The sequence below is a fragment of the Myxocyprinus asiaticus genome, chromosome 10 (genome assembly GCF_019703515.2).
Source record: "Myxocyprinus asiaticus isolate MX2 ecotype Aquarium Trade chromosome 10, UBuf_Myxa_2, whole genome shotgun sequence".
NCBI classification, from domain to species: Eukaryota; Metazoa; Chordata; class Actinopteri; order Cypriniformes; family Catostomidae; genus Myxocyprinus; species Myxocyprinus asiaticus.
The window spans coordinates 22,005,029-22,021,114 of record NC_059353.1 but is presented as its reverse complement, the minus strand read 5'-3'; the positions used below and the strand labels follow the sequence as shown (position 1 = coordinate 22,021,114).

At 38.6% G+C, this 16,086-nt stretch overlaps 1 protein-coding gene across 6 annotated transcripts in view; it reads left to right on the top strand.

The window, feature by feature from the left end:
* Positions 1-16,086, top strand: part of neb (nebulin) — an 81,639-nt gene that overhangs the window by 18,085 nt on the left and 47,468 nt on the right. For all 6 annotated transcript variants that reach the window (XM_051708657.1, XM_051708656.1, XM_051708654.1 and 3 more), the window contains exons 22-64: positions 486-590; positions 685-792; positions 884-1,195; positions 2,214-2,420; positions 2,854-2,958; positions 3,053-3,160; positions 3,254-3,565; positions 3,702-3,908; positions 4,013-4,117; positions 4,242-4,349; positions 4,471-4,782; positions 5,750-5,956; positions 6,069-6,173; positions 6,311-6,418; positions 6,503-6,814; positions 6,909-7,115; positions 7,243-7,347; positions 7,503-7,610; positions 7,707-8,018; positions 8,663-8,869; positions 8,997-9,101; positions 9,208-9,315; positions 9,402-9,713; positions 9,830-10,033; positions 10,127-10,231; positions 10,445-10,552; positions 10,646-10,957; positions 11,177-11,380; positions 11,506-11,610; positions 11,734-11,841; positions 11,935-12,246; positions 12,387-12,590; positions 12,716-12,820; positions 12,978-13,085; positions 13,209-13,520; positions 13,607-13,810; positions 13,933-14,037; positions 14,199-14,306; positions 14,396-14,707; positions 14,814-15,017; positions 15,209-15,313; positions 15,469-15,576; positions 15,687-15,998. In XM_051708657.1, the coding sequence (XP_051564617.1) occupies positions 486-590; positions 685-792; positions 884-1,195; positions 2,214-2,420; positions 2,854-2,958; positions 3,053-3,160; positions 3,254-3,565; positions 3,702-3,908; positions 4,013-4,117; positions 4,242-4,349; positions 4,471-4,782; positions 5,750-5,956; positions 6,069-6,173; positions 6,311-6,418; positions 6,503-6,814; positions 6,909-7,115; positions 7,243-7,347; positions 7,503-7,610; positions 7,707-8,018; positions 8,663-8,869; positions 8,997-9,101; positions 9,208-9,315; positions 9,402-9,713; positions 9,830-10,033; positions 10,127-10,231; positions 10,445-10,552; positions 10,646-10,957; positions 11,177-11,380; positions 11,506-11,610; positions 11,734-11,841; positions 11,935-12,246; positions 12,387-12,590; positions 12,716-12,820; positions 12,978-13,085; positions 13,209-13,520; positions 13,607-13,810; positions 13,933-14,037; positions 14,199-14,306; positions 14,396-14,707; positions 14,814-15,017; positions 15,209-15,313; positions 15,469-15,576; positions 15,687-15,998 (7,830 nt within the window). The remainder of the gene's footprint in view (positions 1-485; positions 591-684; positions 793-883; positions 1,196-2,213; positions 2,421-2,853; positions 2,959-3,052; positions 3,161-3,253; positions 3,566-3,701; positions 3,909-4,012; positions 4,118-4,241; positions 4,350-4,470; positions 4,783-5,749; positions 5,957-6,068; positions 6,174-6,310; positions 6,419-6,502; positions 6,815-6,908; positions 7,116-7,242; positions 7,348-7,502; positions 7,611-7,706; positions 8,019-8,662; positions 8,870-8,996; positions 9,102-9,207; positions 9,316-9,401; positions 9,714-9,829; positions 10,034-10,126; positions 10,232-10,444; positions 10,553-10,645; positions 10,958-11,176; positions 11,381-11,505; positions 11,611-11,733; positions 11,842-11,934; positions 12,247-12,386; positions 12,591-12,715; positions 12,821-12,977; positions 13,086-13,208; positions 13,521-13,606; positions 13,811-13,932; positions 14,038-14,198; positions 14,307-14,395; positions 14,708-14,813; positions 15,018-15,208; positions 15,314-15,468; positions 15,577-15,686; positions 15,999-16,086) is intronic.

The window sequence follows — 16,086 nt, the reverse complement described above, 5'->3', positions numbered from 1 at the left end:
ACTAGGTTGAAAACCTAGCATTTAACATTTTGCTTAAAAAAGATGATGTAGGGACATAAATGAATCGATGACTCATTTATTTGATTAGTGAATCATTTGATCAGTGAATTGTTTATTTACATAAACTGTGCAAAAGAACTGATTCTCAAACATGAACTGGACTTCCCAACACAACATATGAGAGACAGGAAAGATTTAGGAATCAGGCTTAGTAAAATGTGACAGAAATACTGCAATGTAACATTTTGTAGCACTACACCACTAATCGTTGGAAAAAGTATCTTGCTTCTAGAGAAGCTACACTATTTTGAAAAAAGCTGAGCTAGATCTACACCACTGAAAAATTGTAAGTAGCATCACTACTTTTAGTTAGTTACTTCCCAACACTGAACCCATCAAACAATTAGCAAATTATTGAAAAGTTTTGGTTTGAACAGAGCAGCACATTTACTGTATGTGATCTGTGAATATTTTCCTCTTTGTAGCTGCACTATAAGAAAGGTCTGGGCGCAGTCCTTCAGAAATACTCCCTGCCTCCTGATGTGCCAGCGTTCATTCAGGCAAAGTGTAACGCCTACAACATAAGCGATGTAAGTCAAAATATCCTAATGTGTTTTATGATATTTGGCTGCATTTTCGCCAAATTTGATAACAATGTATAACTGTACTGTCTCTGGTTTACAGAAATTCTATAAGCAAGAATGGCTGAAGACTATTGCAAAGGGGTATGATTTGAAGCCTGACGCAATCTCTGTTATTGCTGCAAAGGCAGCAAGACGCGCAGCTAGTGATGTAAGTGAGCAATTCATAATTCCATAGAGGAATTTCTACAGTGTGGCACAAAATTATATTAAATAGACCGTTGTTTTATGATCTCCTTCAGGTTCAGTACAAGAAACAGTATATGAAGGATAGAGGCCATCATGTCGGCTTCCGTAGTCTCCAGGATGACCCCTTGCTGGTGCACTACATGCATGTAGCCAAGATGCAGAGTGAAAAGAACTACAAGAAGGATTACCACAAGTCCAAACTGAAGTACCACTCCCCTGTGGACATGCTGAGTGTCCTGCAGGCCAAGCGTTCATCTGCAGTTCAAACATATGCAGGATACAAGCAGCCTATACATCATTACACTTTGCTTCCTGGTGCTATGCAACTGGAGTTAGCGCGCTCCATGAACGCCAGCTCCAGTGATGTAAGAAAATTTAAAACATAATCAAAAGCATGATTAAAAAGCACCCCAGGATGCACCTCATGAAGTTGGTTGAGAGAATGTGAAGAGTGCTCTAATCTAAGCAAAGTGTGGCTACTTTGAAGAACCTCAAATAAAATTAGCTTGAATAATTTTGATTTATTTAAGATGGTAACTACATAATTCCCAGACTTCCATTTTTGGTATTTCATAGTTTTTATGATTTAACAATTACAAAATGTGAAATTCAAATTACACTTCAAACAAATGAAAATATATTCAAAAGTGGTAAAAAAAAAAAATCATACCAAATCCAAATATTTTACTCTCTTCCACCGGCCCCTTTTGCAGTGACTTAAAAGTCACTCTACGACAACAGGTGGAAAAATACCAATATTAATTAGATCATACGTACGATTGTAAAAATAAAAATAATAATAATTGAAAAATAAATCATGACCAAAAGATAGTTTAACACAAATCTCATAAATGTTTGTTTCATAAAACGGCTACAAAAGTGAACGTCAGGGACATAATTTGATATTTCACTATATTTTCAGAGTTTGGACATTTACTTTATTACCACTTGCTGATGGAATCTCCAAACTGCAAATGCAGGAACTAAGTTTAGACTTTGCGCTTTAAACAGTCGTGGTATTGAAACGTCTTAGCGCAATGACCTATTTCTCAGAAAAAAGGCAAATTGCACTTTGCGCCACTTTATTAACATATAATACACCCACAGTTTGTGTGCATTCATCCACAGATAGCGCAAACACTCCCACCCACGTCCACTGCCATGAAAATTGCGCTTAGAATTAGCGGTTTTATGAAAATTAAATAAGATGTTGCGCACGGTCGTAGCGCTGTGCTTTGTGCACTCATGAAAATAGAGGCAGATGTGTCCAGATTTTTGACTGGTAATGTCATATTTAATATAGGTATGAGGATGCCTGTACTTATGTTTGTTTTAATGTGGATGAGAATGTTTTAACTGAAATCTGCTGTCTACTCCCACCAGTATCAGTATAAACTGGATTACGAGAACTATGTAAAAGGCACTGGCTGGATCCCCATTGGCTCACTGGACGTTGAGAAAGCAAAGACTGCTGGTGCAGCTCTCAATGAGAAGAAGTATAGACAGCACCCAGATACTATCAAGTTCACCTCCGTTATGGACACCCCAGTCATGGAACAAGCCAAAGTGAACGCACAGCAGCTAAGCGATGTGAGGGACAAATGCATGCTGTCATGTCATCAACGCACTTATCCTTTACAAGGTTAAAGGTGCACTAAGTTTTTTCTTTTTTTACGGACAGCTAGCACAAAAGTTCTCAGTTACCAGTGCTATTGTAGAAATGTGCTTTTCGTGGTCATCTACAATTACATTATTCCACGTGTCAAAGCGTCCAATTACAGGGGATTATCGAGCATAATATTCGCAAGTAAGAATCAGCTGGTTATATGTGTGCACCCAGCACTATGTCGAAAAAAGCTGCTTTTTTAATCAGTCTTCATGTCATGTGAGTGTACTGTTCATTTCTTTGTTTAAAAGTTGGAATAATTAGCAAAAAATCACTTAGTGCACCTTTAAATATATAATTGGCCAACAATAAAGGTTTTCGAACATCTCTCTGAATCATTTCAATATTATTCTCCAGAGACTGTACAAAGCCAGTGGTGAGAAGTTTATGCACACATACCATCTTCCAGCTGATGCACCAGAACTCCTGCAAGCCAAATACAATGCTGTCAATGTCAGCAAGGTGAGAGTTCAGCATATCTTGTATACAACAATATTTGAGCCTGTTATGGGTCTCTAGTACAACTAAAAGCTTATGTTTTCATGTGCTTTTGCAGACCTACTATACTTACGCACACAAGCAGGATCTTCTGAAGGGACACCATATGAAGCATGACGCCATTCCTATTGTTGCTGCTAAGTCCTCTAGAGATATTGCCAGTGATGTAAGCAATTTCTTTTATTCAAATATTTGATTAGTTGTTGCGTGCATTGTTGACTCCTATAAATGGACAACTGTGTTGTTTTATTTTTTGTAGTACAAATATAAGCTCGCTTATCAGAAGGCCAGAGGCCACCACGTTGGCTTCCGTAGTCTCCAGGATGACCCCTTGCTGGTGCACTACATGGAGGTGGCTAAGATGCAGAGTGAAAAAAACTACAAGAAGGATTACCACAAGGCCAAGCTGAAGTACCACACTCCCGTCGACATGCTTAGTGTTGTACATGCCAAGCATGCATCTAAGATTCAAACAAATGCAGGCTACAAGCAGCACCACCACAACTATGTCCTCCTTGCAGATGCCATGCACATTGAACTGGCTCGCAACATGATGGAGATCCAGAGCGATGTAAGAACAACGAATAATACTGCACATCATTTATTAGAATATAATGCTACATAAATGTGGTAAATTCATTGTAAACCTTGAATGATTACTTATGTATAGACTAAATGATTAATGAATAATTTTTTTATCTCTTCAGAATTTGTATAAATCAGATTTCAACAACATCTTCAAAGGAGCAGGTTGGGTTCCCATAGGTTCTGTTGATGTCGAAAAGGCCAAGGTTGCCAAAGCCGCTCTGGATGAGAGGTCGTACAGAGTACACCCCAGTACACTGAAATTCTCCAGTCTGACAGACCAGATGAATATGGTCTTAGCCATGAGCAACACAAAACTACAAAACAAAGTAAGAAAACTTTAATAAATAGCCAACCATGGATGATAACCAGAATGATGATGTTATTGAACTGTCTTAACTTGAGTTCTTTTTCACTCTCTGGGCCATTTTAGGCTGCCTATAAAGCCTCTGGAGAGAAATTCATGCACACCTACAATTTACCTGCGGATACCCCAGAATTCCTGCAGGCTAAATATAATGCCCAGACATTGAGTGAGGTAATGTGAATTGCAAATGTTTCAATTTGAAGTATATATGTACAAGAGTCAAATTTTGCTTGTATTGTCATATCAAATTTAAATCAAATAAAAGACTTAAAATAATGCAGATTTGTTCTTATAGTCACACTACAAGGCTCAGTGGCTTGCGGACATTGCCAAAGGCTATGACATGAAAGCTGATGCTATTCCCATAATTGCTGCTAAACATGGAAGACACATTGCCAGCAATGTAAGTACAATATGTGATGTTTGCATCAAAATGTTAAGAATCTGTATGAAGTATTATATCTCATTCTACATGATATATGAATGTAATGGACTGATTATAATTAATTGTTCTTTAATCACAGTATCAATACAAAAAAGAATTTGAAAAGGCAAGAGGCCACCATGTCGGCTTCCGTAGCCTCCAGGACGACCCCTTGCTTGTGCACTACATGGAGGTGGCTAAGATACAGAGTGAAAGGAACTATAAGAAGGATTACCACAAGGCCAAGCTGAAGTACCACACCCCTGTAGACATGCTGAGTGTTGTGCTGGCCAAGCACGCTACTGCGGTTCAGACAAACGCTGGATACAAGCAGCACCGCCATCACTACACCCTCCTACCTGATTCCATGCAACTTCAGTTAGCTCGCTCCATGAACGTCAGCTCTAGTGATGTAGGTCCATCGTTATTCGGATCCATGTATCACACATTTTTACAGAAAATAATTTAAATATTCCCAGTTATTATTTGAAAACTTCTAATACAATGTAGTATTGAATTACAACAAAAATAGACATATGAGAGACATTTTTGGATAAGGGTGTAGATTGTAAATCCAATGTGGTACCCTAAAGGAATAGTTCACCCAAAAATGAAAATTCTCTCATTATTTACTCACCCTCATCCCATCCCAGATGTGTATGGCTGGCTTTCTTCTGTAGAACACACACGAAGATTTTTAGAAGAATATTTCAGCTCTGTAGGTCCATAAAATGCAATGAATGGTGACCAGAACTTTGATGCTCCAAAAATTACATAAAGACAGCATAAAAGTAATTCATTTGACTCCAGTGGTTTAATCCATGTCTTCTGAAGCGATCTAATCAATTTTGGTTGAGAACAGACCAAAATGTAACTCATTTTTAACTGTACTTCTTGCCAAAGCAGTCTCTAGTCAGGATCATGATTTCATGCTTGATTACACTTCCAAGTGCTTGACACATGCCCAGATCACTAGATGGTGATAGAAAGTGTAATCAAGCTTGAAATCATGATTGCCAATGAGACTGCTGTTATATTTTGGTCTGTTCTCATCCAAAATCGTTGAGATCGCTTCTGAAGACATGGATTAAACCACTGGAGTCATATGGATTACTTTTATGTGGCCTTTATGTGATTTTTAGAGCTTCAAAATTGTATGGACCTACAGAGCTGAGATATTCTTCTAAAAATGTTTGTTTGTGTTCTGCTGAAGAAAGAAAGTCACACATCTGGGATAGCATGAGGGTTAGTAAATGATAAGAGAATTTCATTTTTGGGTGAACTATTCCTTTGAATAGGATTGAAGCTACATTTGATTAATAAGCTACATTTGATTAATAAAATGATTCAAAACAATTTTCCCGTTTGTCTTCACCCAGGTTGATTACAAGAGTGAATACAACAGCACTATGAAAGGTATTGGATGGGTGCCCATTGGTTCATTGGGAGTAGAGACTGCAAAGCTTGGAGGAAAGATTCTGAGTGATCAAAAATACCGCACTCACCCCTCAAGTTACACCTTTCATAAGCTTATGGACTCCATGGACCTCGCTTTGGCTACTGCCAACAACAAGATTATGAACAAGGTAAGTTTTTAGTGGAGTGAATTTTCATTTGTTGCACTGGTATGGAATTAATGGTCCAATGGTTCAATGTTTAACCATCTTTAAACATTTAAATGCTTACATCTGCTTGCAGAAAGACTACCATGCTGCCTGGGAAAAGGACAAACTCAAAGTTCATGTGATGCCTGACAGTCCTGAAATTGTCCTGGCTAAGGCCAATTCATTGAACATGAGCCAGGTATGATTCATATGTCTGACTATTCCATTTAGGAAAAAGATTCTAGTAAATAATAAATTAAATGCAGTATATGATTACTTTTGTAAGATTTGTTGTCTTGGTTAGCTGTTTATTTGCCCCTTTCTGTATATTGTCAGAAACTCTACAAAGCTGGACTAGAAGAAATGTACAAAAAGGGCTATGATCTCAAAGCAGATGCCATTTCGATTGTTGCTGCCAAAGCCGGCAGGAATATTGCTAGTAATGTAAGTTTCACAACTGCTTAATCTTTAATGTGTTCGGATGATGCTGGAATCTTTTCTGATAAATCCATATTTCTGTCATTACAGTATAAGTACAAGCTGCAATACGAGAAGGATAGAGGCCACCACGTTGGTTTCCGCAGTCTCCAGGACGACCCTTTGCTAGTGCACTACATGCAGGTAGCTAAGTTGCAGAGTGAAAGGAACTACAAAAAGGATTACCACAAGGCCAAACTGAAGTACCACACACCTGTGGACATGCTGAGTGTCGTGCAGGCCAAGCATGCCTCTGCGGTTCAGACGTATGCCGGATACAAGCAGCACCACCATCACTACACTCTGCTTCCTGATGCCATGCAACTGCAGTTAGCTCGCTCCATGAATGTCAGCTCCAGTGATGTGAGACATTTTCTTCAGCTTAGTAATAATTTTGTCTGCGTAGACTGCTGCTGTCACTCTACATTACACATCTTTATTATATTTCTTTTTTCAGGTTGAGTACAAGAGTGAATACAACAGCATTATGAAAGGTATTGGATGGGTGCCCATTGGTTCATTGGGAGTAGAGACTGCAAAGCTTGGAGGAAAGATTCTGAGTGATCAAAAATACCGCACTCACCCCTCCAATTTCACCTTCCAAAAGCTTATGGACTCTATGGACCTCGCTTTGGCTACTGCCAACAACAAGATAATGAACAAGGTAGACCACACTTTTGGCAACCATAAAATCTTAGAATGATCTGCATCTACTTGGTCACATTTCTAGTTGATTTAGATGATTCGGTTGATTTGAGTTGATATTATCTTTTAAATGTTTTTTATTACAGCAAGCATACACAGATGCTTGGAACAAGGAAAAGCTGAAGATCCATATAATGCCTGACAGTCCTGAGATTATTCTTGCAAAGGCTAATGCAATCAATATGAGTGAGGTGGGTCTACTGTGGATCTATTTATTTGCAGAATCTTTAAATTTGCTGCTTACAGTTCTCAGAAATGTTGTGTCCTGCCATTTATTGTCATGCATTACTATACTGCGTCAAACCTTTTGTGTTTAACCTGTAGTGGAAACATGTTTTGAATACAGAAAGCCTATAAAGCAGGATTGGAGGCCATGAAAAAGAAAGGTTATGACCTCAAAGCAGATGCAGTATCAGTGGTTGCAGCCAGGACCTCCACAAACATTGCCAGCGATGTAAGTTATATTCAGATATTAAAATGTTTTTTACATTTACATTAGCTTTATTCTGCTGTCACCCTTTCTGACTTCAACAAATACTTCTCATTACAGTACAAGTACAAAAAGGAGTACAATAAAGCAAGAGGACATCACGTCGGATTCCGTAGTATTCAGGATGACCCCTTGCTGGTGCACTACATGCAGGTGGCGAAGATTCAGAGTGATAAATTATACAAGAAGGATTACCACAAGTCCAAACTGAAGTACCACTCACCCGTGGACATGTGGAGTGTTGTTCAAGCTAAGCAGGCCACGGCTGCTCAGACCTATGCTGGATACAAGCAGCGCATTTCACATTATACAGTTCTGCCTGGTGCCATGAACCTGGAGCTCGCTCGCAACATGCAGATGATTGCAAGCGATGTGAGTCTGGACTGTGTCTTCTAAACATTAAATTTTTTTTATAAATATTAGATTCTATTGCTGTTTTAGTTTTTTAGTTTTTTTAGATGTATCAAAGTCTTTCTAGCAAGTCATTCCACTGGCTGCCATGATCTCAAGCAGCTATTTTTTTATGTAAACAAGTGGCATACAAGTGCAGCTCCTATCTACTTTAATGGGGAAAGACTGAAATCTTCTAAATGGTTGGTCAAGTTTATGATGAAAGAATATATTTCAAATCAGCAGTAAAATCTGACAACACTGGAATCATAAATTGTGCTTCTTTACCTCAGATTACTCTTAAAAACAAAATTTTTCCGGCGTGTATAGCTAATGCGCATGCACGTTCTCGAGTTGATTGACAGGCGATGTCTGTATGGCAGGACTTCCCTTCTACATCCGTTGACCGGTGGGCATTCCAATTTCTACCATTTATTTTAATAGAAGTGGCCCGTCTCTACTAAATAGTCTCTGGCTGTATGTAATCATTGTAATATGTGAAATAATTTGCACAAAATATATGCCCTGTTTATATACTACAAACTCGGCTTCATTTTGTTGTGATCTATCAATAAAATCAGTTTTAATAAATGGTGGATATGACAGCATTCTGTCCCTTTCTGCAGAACATTTACAAATCTGAGTACAACAACTACATGAAAGGAGTTGGATGGATTCCCATTGGGTCTCTGGAAGTGGAGAAAGCAAAGACTGCTGGCCGGATAGGCAGTGAGAAACAGTACCGCTCACACCCCAGTAACTTTAAGTTCACTAAAGACATGTCTTCCATGGATTTGGTTCTAGCTGCAACCAACAATGACATTAAGAATAAGGTAAACCATTTGACTTCACACTGTGCTTTGCTTTTGCTTCACTTGATTCTATTGTTAGTGACAAATATTTAAAAATAAATGTATTTTTTGTTTGATTCAAAATTGAGCCATATAATCTTTCCTGCAGCAAAAGTATATTGAAGCCTGGGAGAAAGACAAAACCAAGATTCACATTATGCCTGATGCCATGGATGTGGCTCTTGCTCGTCAGAATAAAGCTAATTACAGTGAGGTTAGTGATGCCACTAACTTTATAATTGTTGATTGATTGCAAGCTATAAATGCCATTAAGTCTCAGTATGTACCTGCAAATATGCCTCTCTTACTCTTCCTTTTAGAAACTTTACAAACTTGCCAATGAACAAGCAAAGAAGAAAGGTTATGATTTACGTGCTGATGCCATCGCAATTCAAGCTGCTAAAGCATCAAATGCTATTGCTAGTGATGTAAGTTTTCTCCCTTTTTGGCACCCAACATGTGATTACTACTACTTAACTCTATTTAGTGAGTTTTTGCTTTGGACTTTCCACAGTACAAGTACAAGACTGCATATCGTAAGCAAGTTGGTCACCACATCGGAGCTCTCAGCATCCATGATGATCCACTGCTCATGCTGGCCTTAAACTCAGCCAAGATTGCTAGTGATGCTCTTTACAGGAAGGACTTCAACAAATCCAAGACCAAGTTCAACCTCCCAGTGGACATGATTGCTTTTGAATTGGCCAAGAAGAACCAGATTCAGGTCAATGATGCCAACTACAGAACTTACCTGCACAACTGGACCTGCTTACCAGATTCCAATGATGTCGTCCAGGCCAGACAGGTTTATGATATCCAAAGTGATGTAAGTCTAAACTCACTGAGGTTGTATGTATTGTGTATAAAAGTAACCTACAGAGATACAGATGGGTCGGCCTTATGAAGTTAATAAGAACAATTTTTACTTATGTGTGCTTTTAGGCAGTCTACAAGGCTGATCTGAAATGGCTTAAAGGTCTTGGTTGGGTCCCTATTGGTTCTATTGATGTTGAGAAGGTGAAAAAGGCTGGAGAAATCTTGAGCGAAAAAACTTATCGTCAGCACCCAAGCAACTTCAAGTTCACCTGCACAACTCAAGACATGCCACTCGTCTTGGCCAAAGCCAATAATGAGATTATGAACAAGGTAGCTGTACATTTGTCATCTAGACATGTTGAAACATGTCTAAATATATTTTTTGTGAAATGTTGGTATTTAATTTTCTCCCATTTCTGGCAGACGAAATATGTTGAAGCTTGGAACAAAGATAAGACGACGATTCACATAATGCCTGATGCAATGGATGTGGTACTTGCAAAACAAAACAAGGTCAACTATAGTGAGGTCAGTGTTCCATAATTAGTTGAATGTTAATTATTTTAGGTGTAAAAGTGGAAGCAAATGTGGTAAATATTGTTTCTGAGTTACAGTATATGTACTGTACATTAAGAGCTATGAAATTTTTGTTTTTTTTGTCAAGACTTGAGTAAAAAGATACAATATCTTCCACTGTTGCTAATTGTTTGTTAAAAATATTTTGTCTGATTTTTTCTCCAGAGACAATATAAACTGGCCAATGAACTGGCCAAGAAGAAGGGCTATGACCTGCGCAGTGATGCCGTCTCCATCAAAGCAGCCAAGGCTTCAAGGGACATTGCCAGTGATGTGAGTATATTGTGTTTCAGCATCTAAAGGTGAACAAAACATTACACAATATAGCACTAACTCCTGAATGAAACCATTCTTTCTTTTCTACAGTACAAATACAAGACTGGTTATCGTAAGCAAGTAGGTCACCACATTGGAGCCCTCAGTGTGCAGGACGATCCACTGCTTATGCTGGCCTTGAACTCAGCCAAGATTGCTAGTGATGCTCTCTACAAGAAGGACTTCAACAAATCCAAGACCAAGTTCCATCTCCCAGTGGACATGATCGCATTTGAATTGGCCAAGAAGAACCAGATCCAAGTCAATGATGCCAACTACAGAACCTATCTGCACAACTGGACATGCCTTCCAGACTCCAATGATGTTGTCCAGGCCAGACAAAATTATGACCTCCAGAGTGATGTATGTCATGTGCAGTTTTTTTATTTTTATTTATCCACTCATGAACCTTAATGAAATGTATCTTCCTTTTTGTATTTCAATTAGTATACATTACAATATGGGATTGGTTGGGTCTCCAAAGTCTTGATTGATGTTGAGAAAGAGAAAAAGCTACAGAGATATTGATGAATAAGTTGTACGGAGTACTAACAAGTATTCTTTTTGCGTGTGTTCACTTAGGCTGTTTATAAGGCTGATCTGAAATGGCTTCAAGGCCTTGGATGGGTCCCCATAGGTTCGATTGATGTTGAGAAGGTGAAAAAGGCTGGAGAAATCTTGAGTGAGAGGAAGTACCGTCAGCACCCAAGCAACTTCAAGTTCACCTGCACAACTCAGGACATGCCGATGGTATTGGCTAAAGCCAACAATACTGTTATGAACAAGGTAACTGCAGAACTGATGTAAAATATGTGTAATTGTCTCATTTATGTATTTATATTGGAGGTTAGACAATTAGTGAGTGTGTGAAATATATTTACTTTTTTTTAATTCATACTCCTACCTGACAGCAACAATATGTTGATGCATGGAACAAAGACAAAACCAAGATCCATGTTATGCCAGATGCTATGGACATTGTACTTGCAAAACAGAACAAGGCCAACTACAGCTTGGTAAGTATGACACAACATTGGTCTTTAGTGCTGCATAATGGATGTTATTAATTATCACTTAACAGATTATGTCCTATTTTGTGATACAGTAATAAAATAACTGTTTTTGTAATGCTTTCTAAGAAATTATACAAGCTTGCAAATGAGGAAGCTAAAAAGAAGGGCTATGACCTGCGCAGTGATGCCGTCTCCATCAAAGCAGCCAAGGCTTCAAGGGACATTGCCAGTGATGTGAGTATATTGTGTTTAGGCATCTAAAGGTGAACAAAACATTACACATTATAGCACTAGCTCTTGAATGAAACCATTCTTTTTTTTATACAGTACAAGTACAAGACTGGTTATCGTAAGCAAGTAGGTCACCACATTGGAGCCCTCAGTGTGCAGGACGATCCACTGCTCATGCTGGCCTTGAACTCAGCCAAGATTGCTAGTGATGCTCTCTACAAGAAGGACTTCAACAAATCCAAGACCAAGTTCAACCTCCCAGTGGACATGATCGCATTTGAATTGGCCAAGAAGAACCAGATCCAAGTCAATGATGCCAATTACAGAACTTACTTGCACAACTGGACCTGCTTACCAGATTCCAATGATGTTGTTCAGGCCAGACAAAACTACGACCTCCAAAGTGATGTATGTATACTGGCAAACCCCCAAATTGAGAATTGAGATCTCCATAAATTTTTCAAATACCCAGTTTATACAGATCAATCAATTTATACAGATCAATCAATTTACAGATTAGCATTCTTTTTGCAAATATATGTTCTCAGGCTGTGTACAAGTCTGATCTAAAATGGCTCAAAGGAATTGGATGGGTCCCCATTGGTTCGATTGAAGTTGAGAAAGCGAAAAAGGCTGCGGAAATCCTAAGTGAAAGGAAGTATCGTCAGCACCCAAGCAACTTCAAGTTCACCTGCACAACTCAAGACATGCCACTCGTCTTGGCAAAAGCCAATGCAGGCATCATGAACCAGGTAGACCACTTTGATCTACACTATACAACAGATTATTAGTGTTTTAAATATTTCTGAACACTTTTTCTTTGTTATATGTATAGATCCTTGGTATATATGCTTTTCTTTTTTGCTCTACAATATAGAGATCTTATGTGGAAGCATGGGAAAAGGATAAGACCAAGATCCATGTAATGCCAGACACAATGGAAATATTGCTTGCCAAACAGAATAAAACCAACTATAGTGTGGTAAGTCATTCATTTACAGCCTGGAATTGAAGATGAGAAATTCTGTATGTTTTTTCCTGATTTTGTCTTTTTTTGAATTCTTAATTTTGAAGTTATTCAGGATTGCTTCTTAAATAAGCTGAATAGAGGTGTACTAGTTTTTTCTTTATATTTTCAGAAACAATATAAGCTTGCCAATGAGGAGGCCAAAATGAAAGGCTATGACATGCGCGGTGATGCCATTTCTATAAAAGCAGCTAAAGCCTCTCGGGATATCATCAGTGATGTGAGTAATTGGTTCCTTTGTACTTATTTATTTATTCAGTTCTCTGTTCATGGCCCAGAATGTGTAAAATTGTTCTCTTAGTATCTTATTAATTCTTATTATCCATTATTCCTTTTACTGTAGTACAAGTACAAGGCTGGATATCGCAAGCAAGTTGGTCATCACATCGGAGCCCTCAGCGTCCAGGATGATCCATTGCTCATGTTGGCCTTGAACTCTGCCAAGATTGCTAGTGATGCTCTCTACAAGAAGGACTTTAACAAAATCAAGACAAAGTTCCACCTCCCTGTGGACATGATTGCTTTTGAACTGGCCAAGAAGAACCAGATTCAAGTTAATGATGCCAACTACAGAACTTACCTGCACAACTGGACCTGCTTACCAGATTCCAATGATGTTGTCCAGGCCAGACAGGTCTATGATCTCCAAAGTGATGTAAGTCTGTAATTCCTCATGACTTTAATTATTTGTGCTGTTTTTACAGTTTGTTTAGTAATGGTTTTGTATGTACATACAATTAGGCTGTGTACAAGGCTGATCTCAAATGGCTTCAAGGAATTGGATGGGTCCCCATTGGTTCAATTGATGTTGAGAAGGTGAAAAAGGCCGGAGAAATCCTGAGTGAGAGGAAATACCGTCAGCACCCAAGTAACTTCAAGTTCACCTGCACAACTGAAGACATGCCAATGGTCTTGGCAAAAAGTAATGCTAGCATTGGCAACAAGGTAAAGTAAAACTGCTCGGTAGCTAGTTGCTTCTCTTTAAATGCATCTCCATGTACACAAAACTCTCATACACAGTTACAGTTTTAAAGATCTAACATCTAATTTTTATTCCACTTTTTTAGAAACTGTACACTGAAGCTTGGGACAAGGCTAAAACCAAAATCCACGTTATGCCTGACTGTATGGATGTTCTGTTGGCAAAACAGAACAATATAAATTACAGTGAGGTATGTATATATTTGCAGTGGTCTCCAGGAGGTAACAGTCTACGCGCTTGTCACATTTGTTCTTTTTTTTTTTTTTTTTTTAACTCTTTGAGTCTGAAGTAATGACTCCCTTTCTCTCTTTCTCTCTCCCTGTACAATTGTGAAACATTTCTGAATTTTAGAAAAGGTATAAACTTGCCCATGAAGAATCTAAGAAGAAGGGCTATGATTTGCGTGGTGATGCCATTGCGATTAAAGCAGCTAAGGCATCCAGGGATATCATCAGTGATGTGAGTACTTTTTTGAACCTAGTTTGTCTGTGTCAGAGCTTACTATGCAAATTTGCCATCTGAAAACCTTTTAATTACTTGCCTTGCAGTACAAGTACAAGGCTGGATATCGTAAGCAAGTTGGTCATCACATCGGAGCCCTCAGCGTCCAGGATGATCCATTGCTCATGCTGGCCTTGAACTCAGCCAAGATTGCTAGTGATGCTCTCTACAAGAAGGACTTCAACAAATCCAAGACCAAGTTCAACCTCCCAGTGGACATGTTGATTCTTGAACTGGCTAAGAAATGCCAGATCCAGGTCAATGATGCTAATTACAGAACCTACCTGCACAACTGGACCTGTCTGCCTGACTCAAATGATGTTGTCCAGGCCAGGAAGGTCTATGATCTGCGTAGTGATGTAAGTTTTTTAAACTAAAATGTAATTCTGTTTTAAAGATGATTCCTAATCAAATATAGTGTATACTGTATAGTGTTGCAAAGTAACATATTTTCCACACCCTTAGGCTGTGTACAAAGCAGACATGGAGTTTATGACTGGTGTTGGATGGGTCCCCATTGGCTCGCTTGATGTCCTGAAAGCAAAGAAAGCAGCTGAGATCCTCAGTGATCGACTCTACAGACAGAAACCAGACACACTCAAATATACGCAAGATATGCAGTCCATGCCCATAGTGCTGGCCAAGACAAATGCTCAAATTATGAATCAGGTCAGTGAAAAAAATATTTCAGATTCATGATCTAAAGCAGATTGAACTATGAAAGTTAAATTCACTGGAATATAACATTTAGTCACACCATTGATTGCTGCATGCAAATACAAATTTAAATAAGGAATTGGACATTAAAATGCATTTTTGGTTTCATTCTAATTTTGTGGGGGTCTGCTGTCTCATTTTAGCGTCAGTACCATGCAGCATGGGAGGCTGACAAGATCAAAATCCATATTCCTCCTGATACTCCAGAGATTGTGCTCTCAACTGCTAATGCAATTACCAACAGTAGGGTAGGTATCACTTGTTTTACTTATTGGTTGTTCATTCTACGTTACTTATTAAATTGTTTTAGTGTTTTAATAGTCTCAAAATTTTGCATTCTGTTTGATTTCAAGAGTGGTTTTATTCAGTATTTCACTTGAGGAAATAAATACTCTGCTTACAGAAACTGTACAGACAAAACGTTGAGGAAATCTTCAAGAAAGGCTATGACCTTAAATCTGATGCAGTCGCCATCAGAGCAGCCAAAGCATCCAGAGACATTATTAGTGATGTGAGTATATAGTCTTTTCTCAAGTTGATTTATCATACATTTTTCATTGCCCTGTAACATAAATATAAAGAGGAACCATACTCAATACTGTGCTAATCCTTCTCATGCAGTACAAGTACAAGACTGGGTACCGTAAGCAAGTTGGTCATCACATTGGAGCCCGCTGCGTCCAGGAGGATCCACTAATCATGCTGGCCTTGAACTCAGCCAAGATTGCTAGTGATGCTCTCTACAAGAAGGACTTCAACAAATCCAAGACAAAGTACCACTTACCAGTAGACATGTTGACCCTTGAACTGGCTAAAAAATGCCAGATCCAGGTCAATGATGCCAACTACAGAACCTACCTGCACAACTGGACCTGCCTGCCAGACTCCAATGACGTTGTCCAGGCCAGGAAGGTCTATGATCTTCAGAGCGATGTGAGTTACTGTGAAATTTTAATTTGTAATCTTAATCAATTGATTTATTCTACCAACATTGTAGAAACAATATAAAAACATTCTTTTT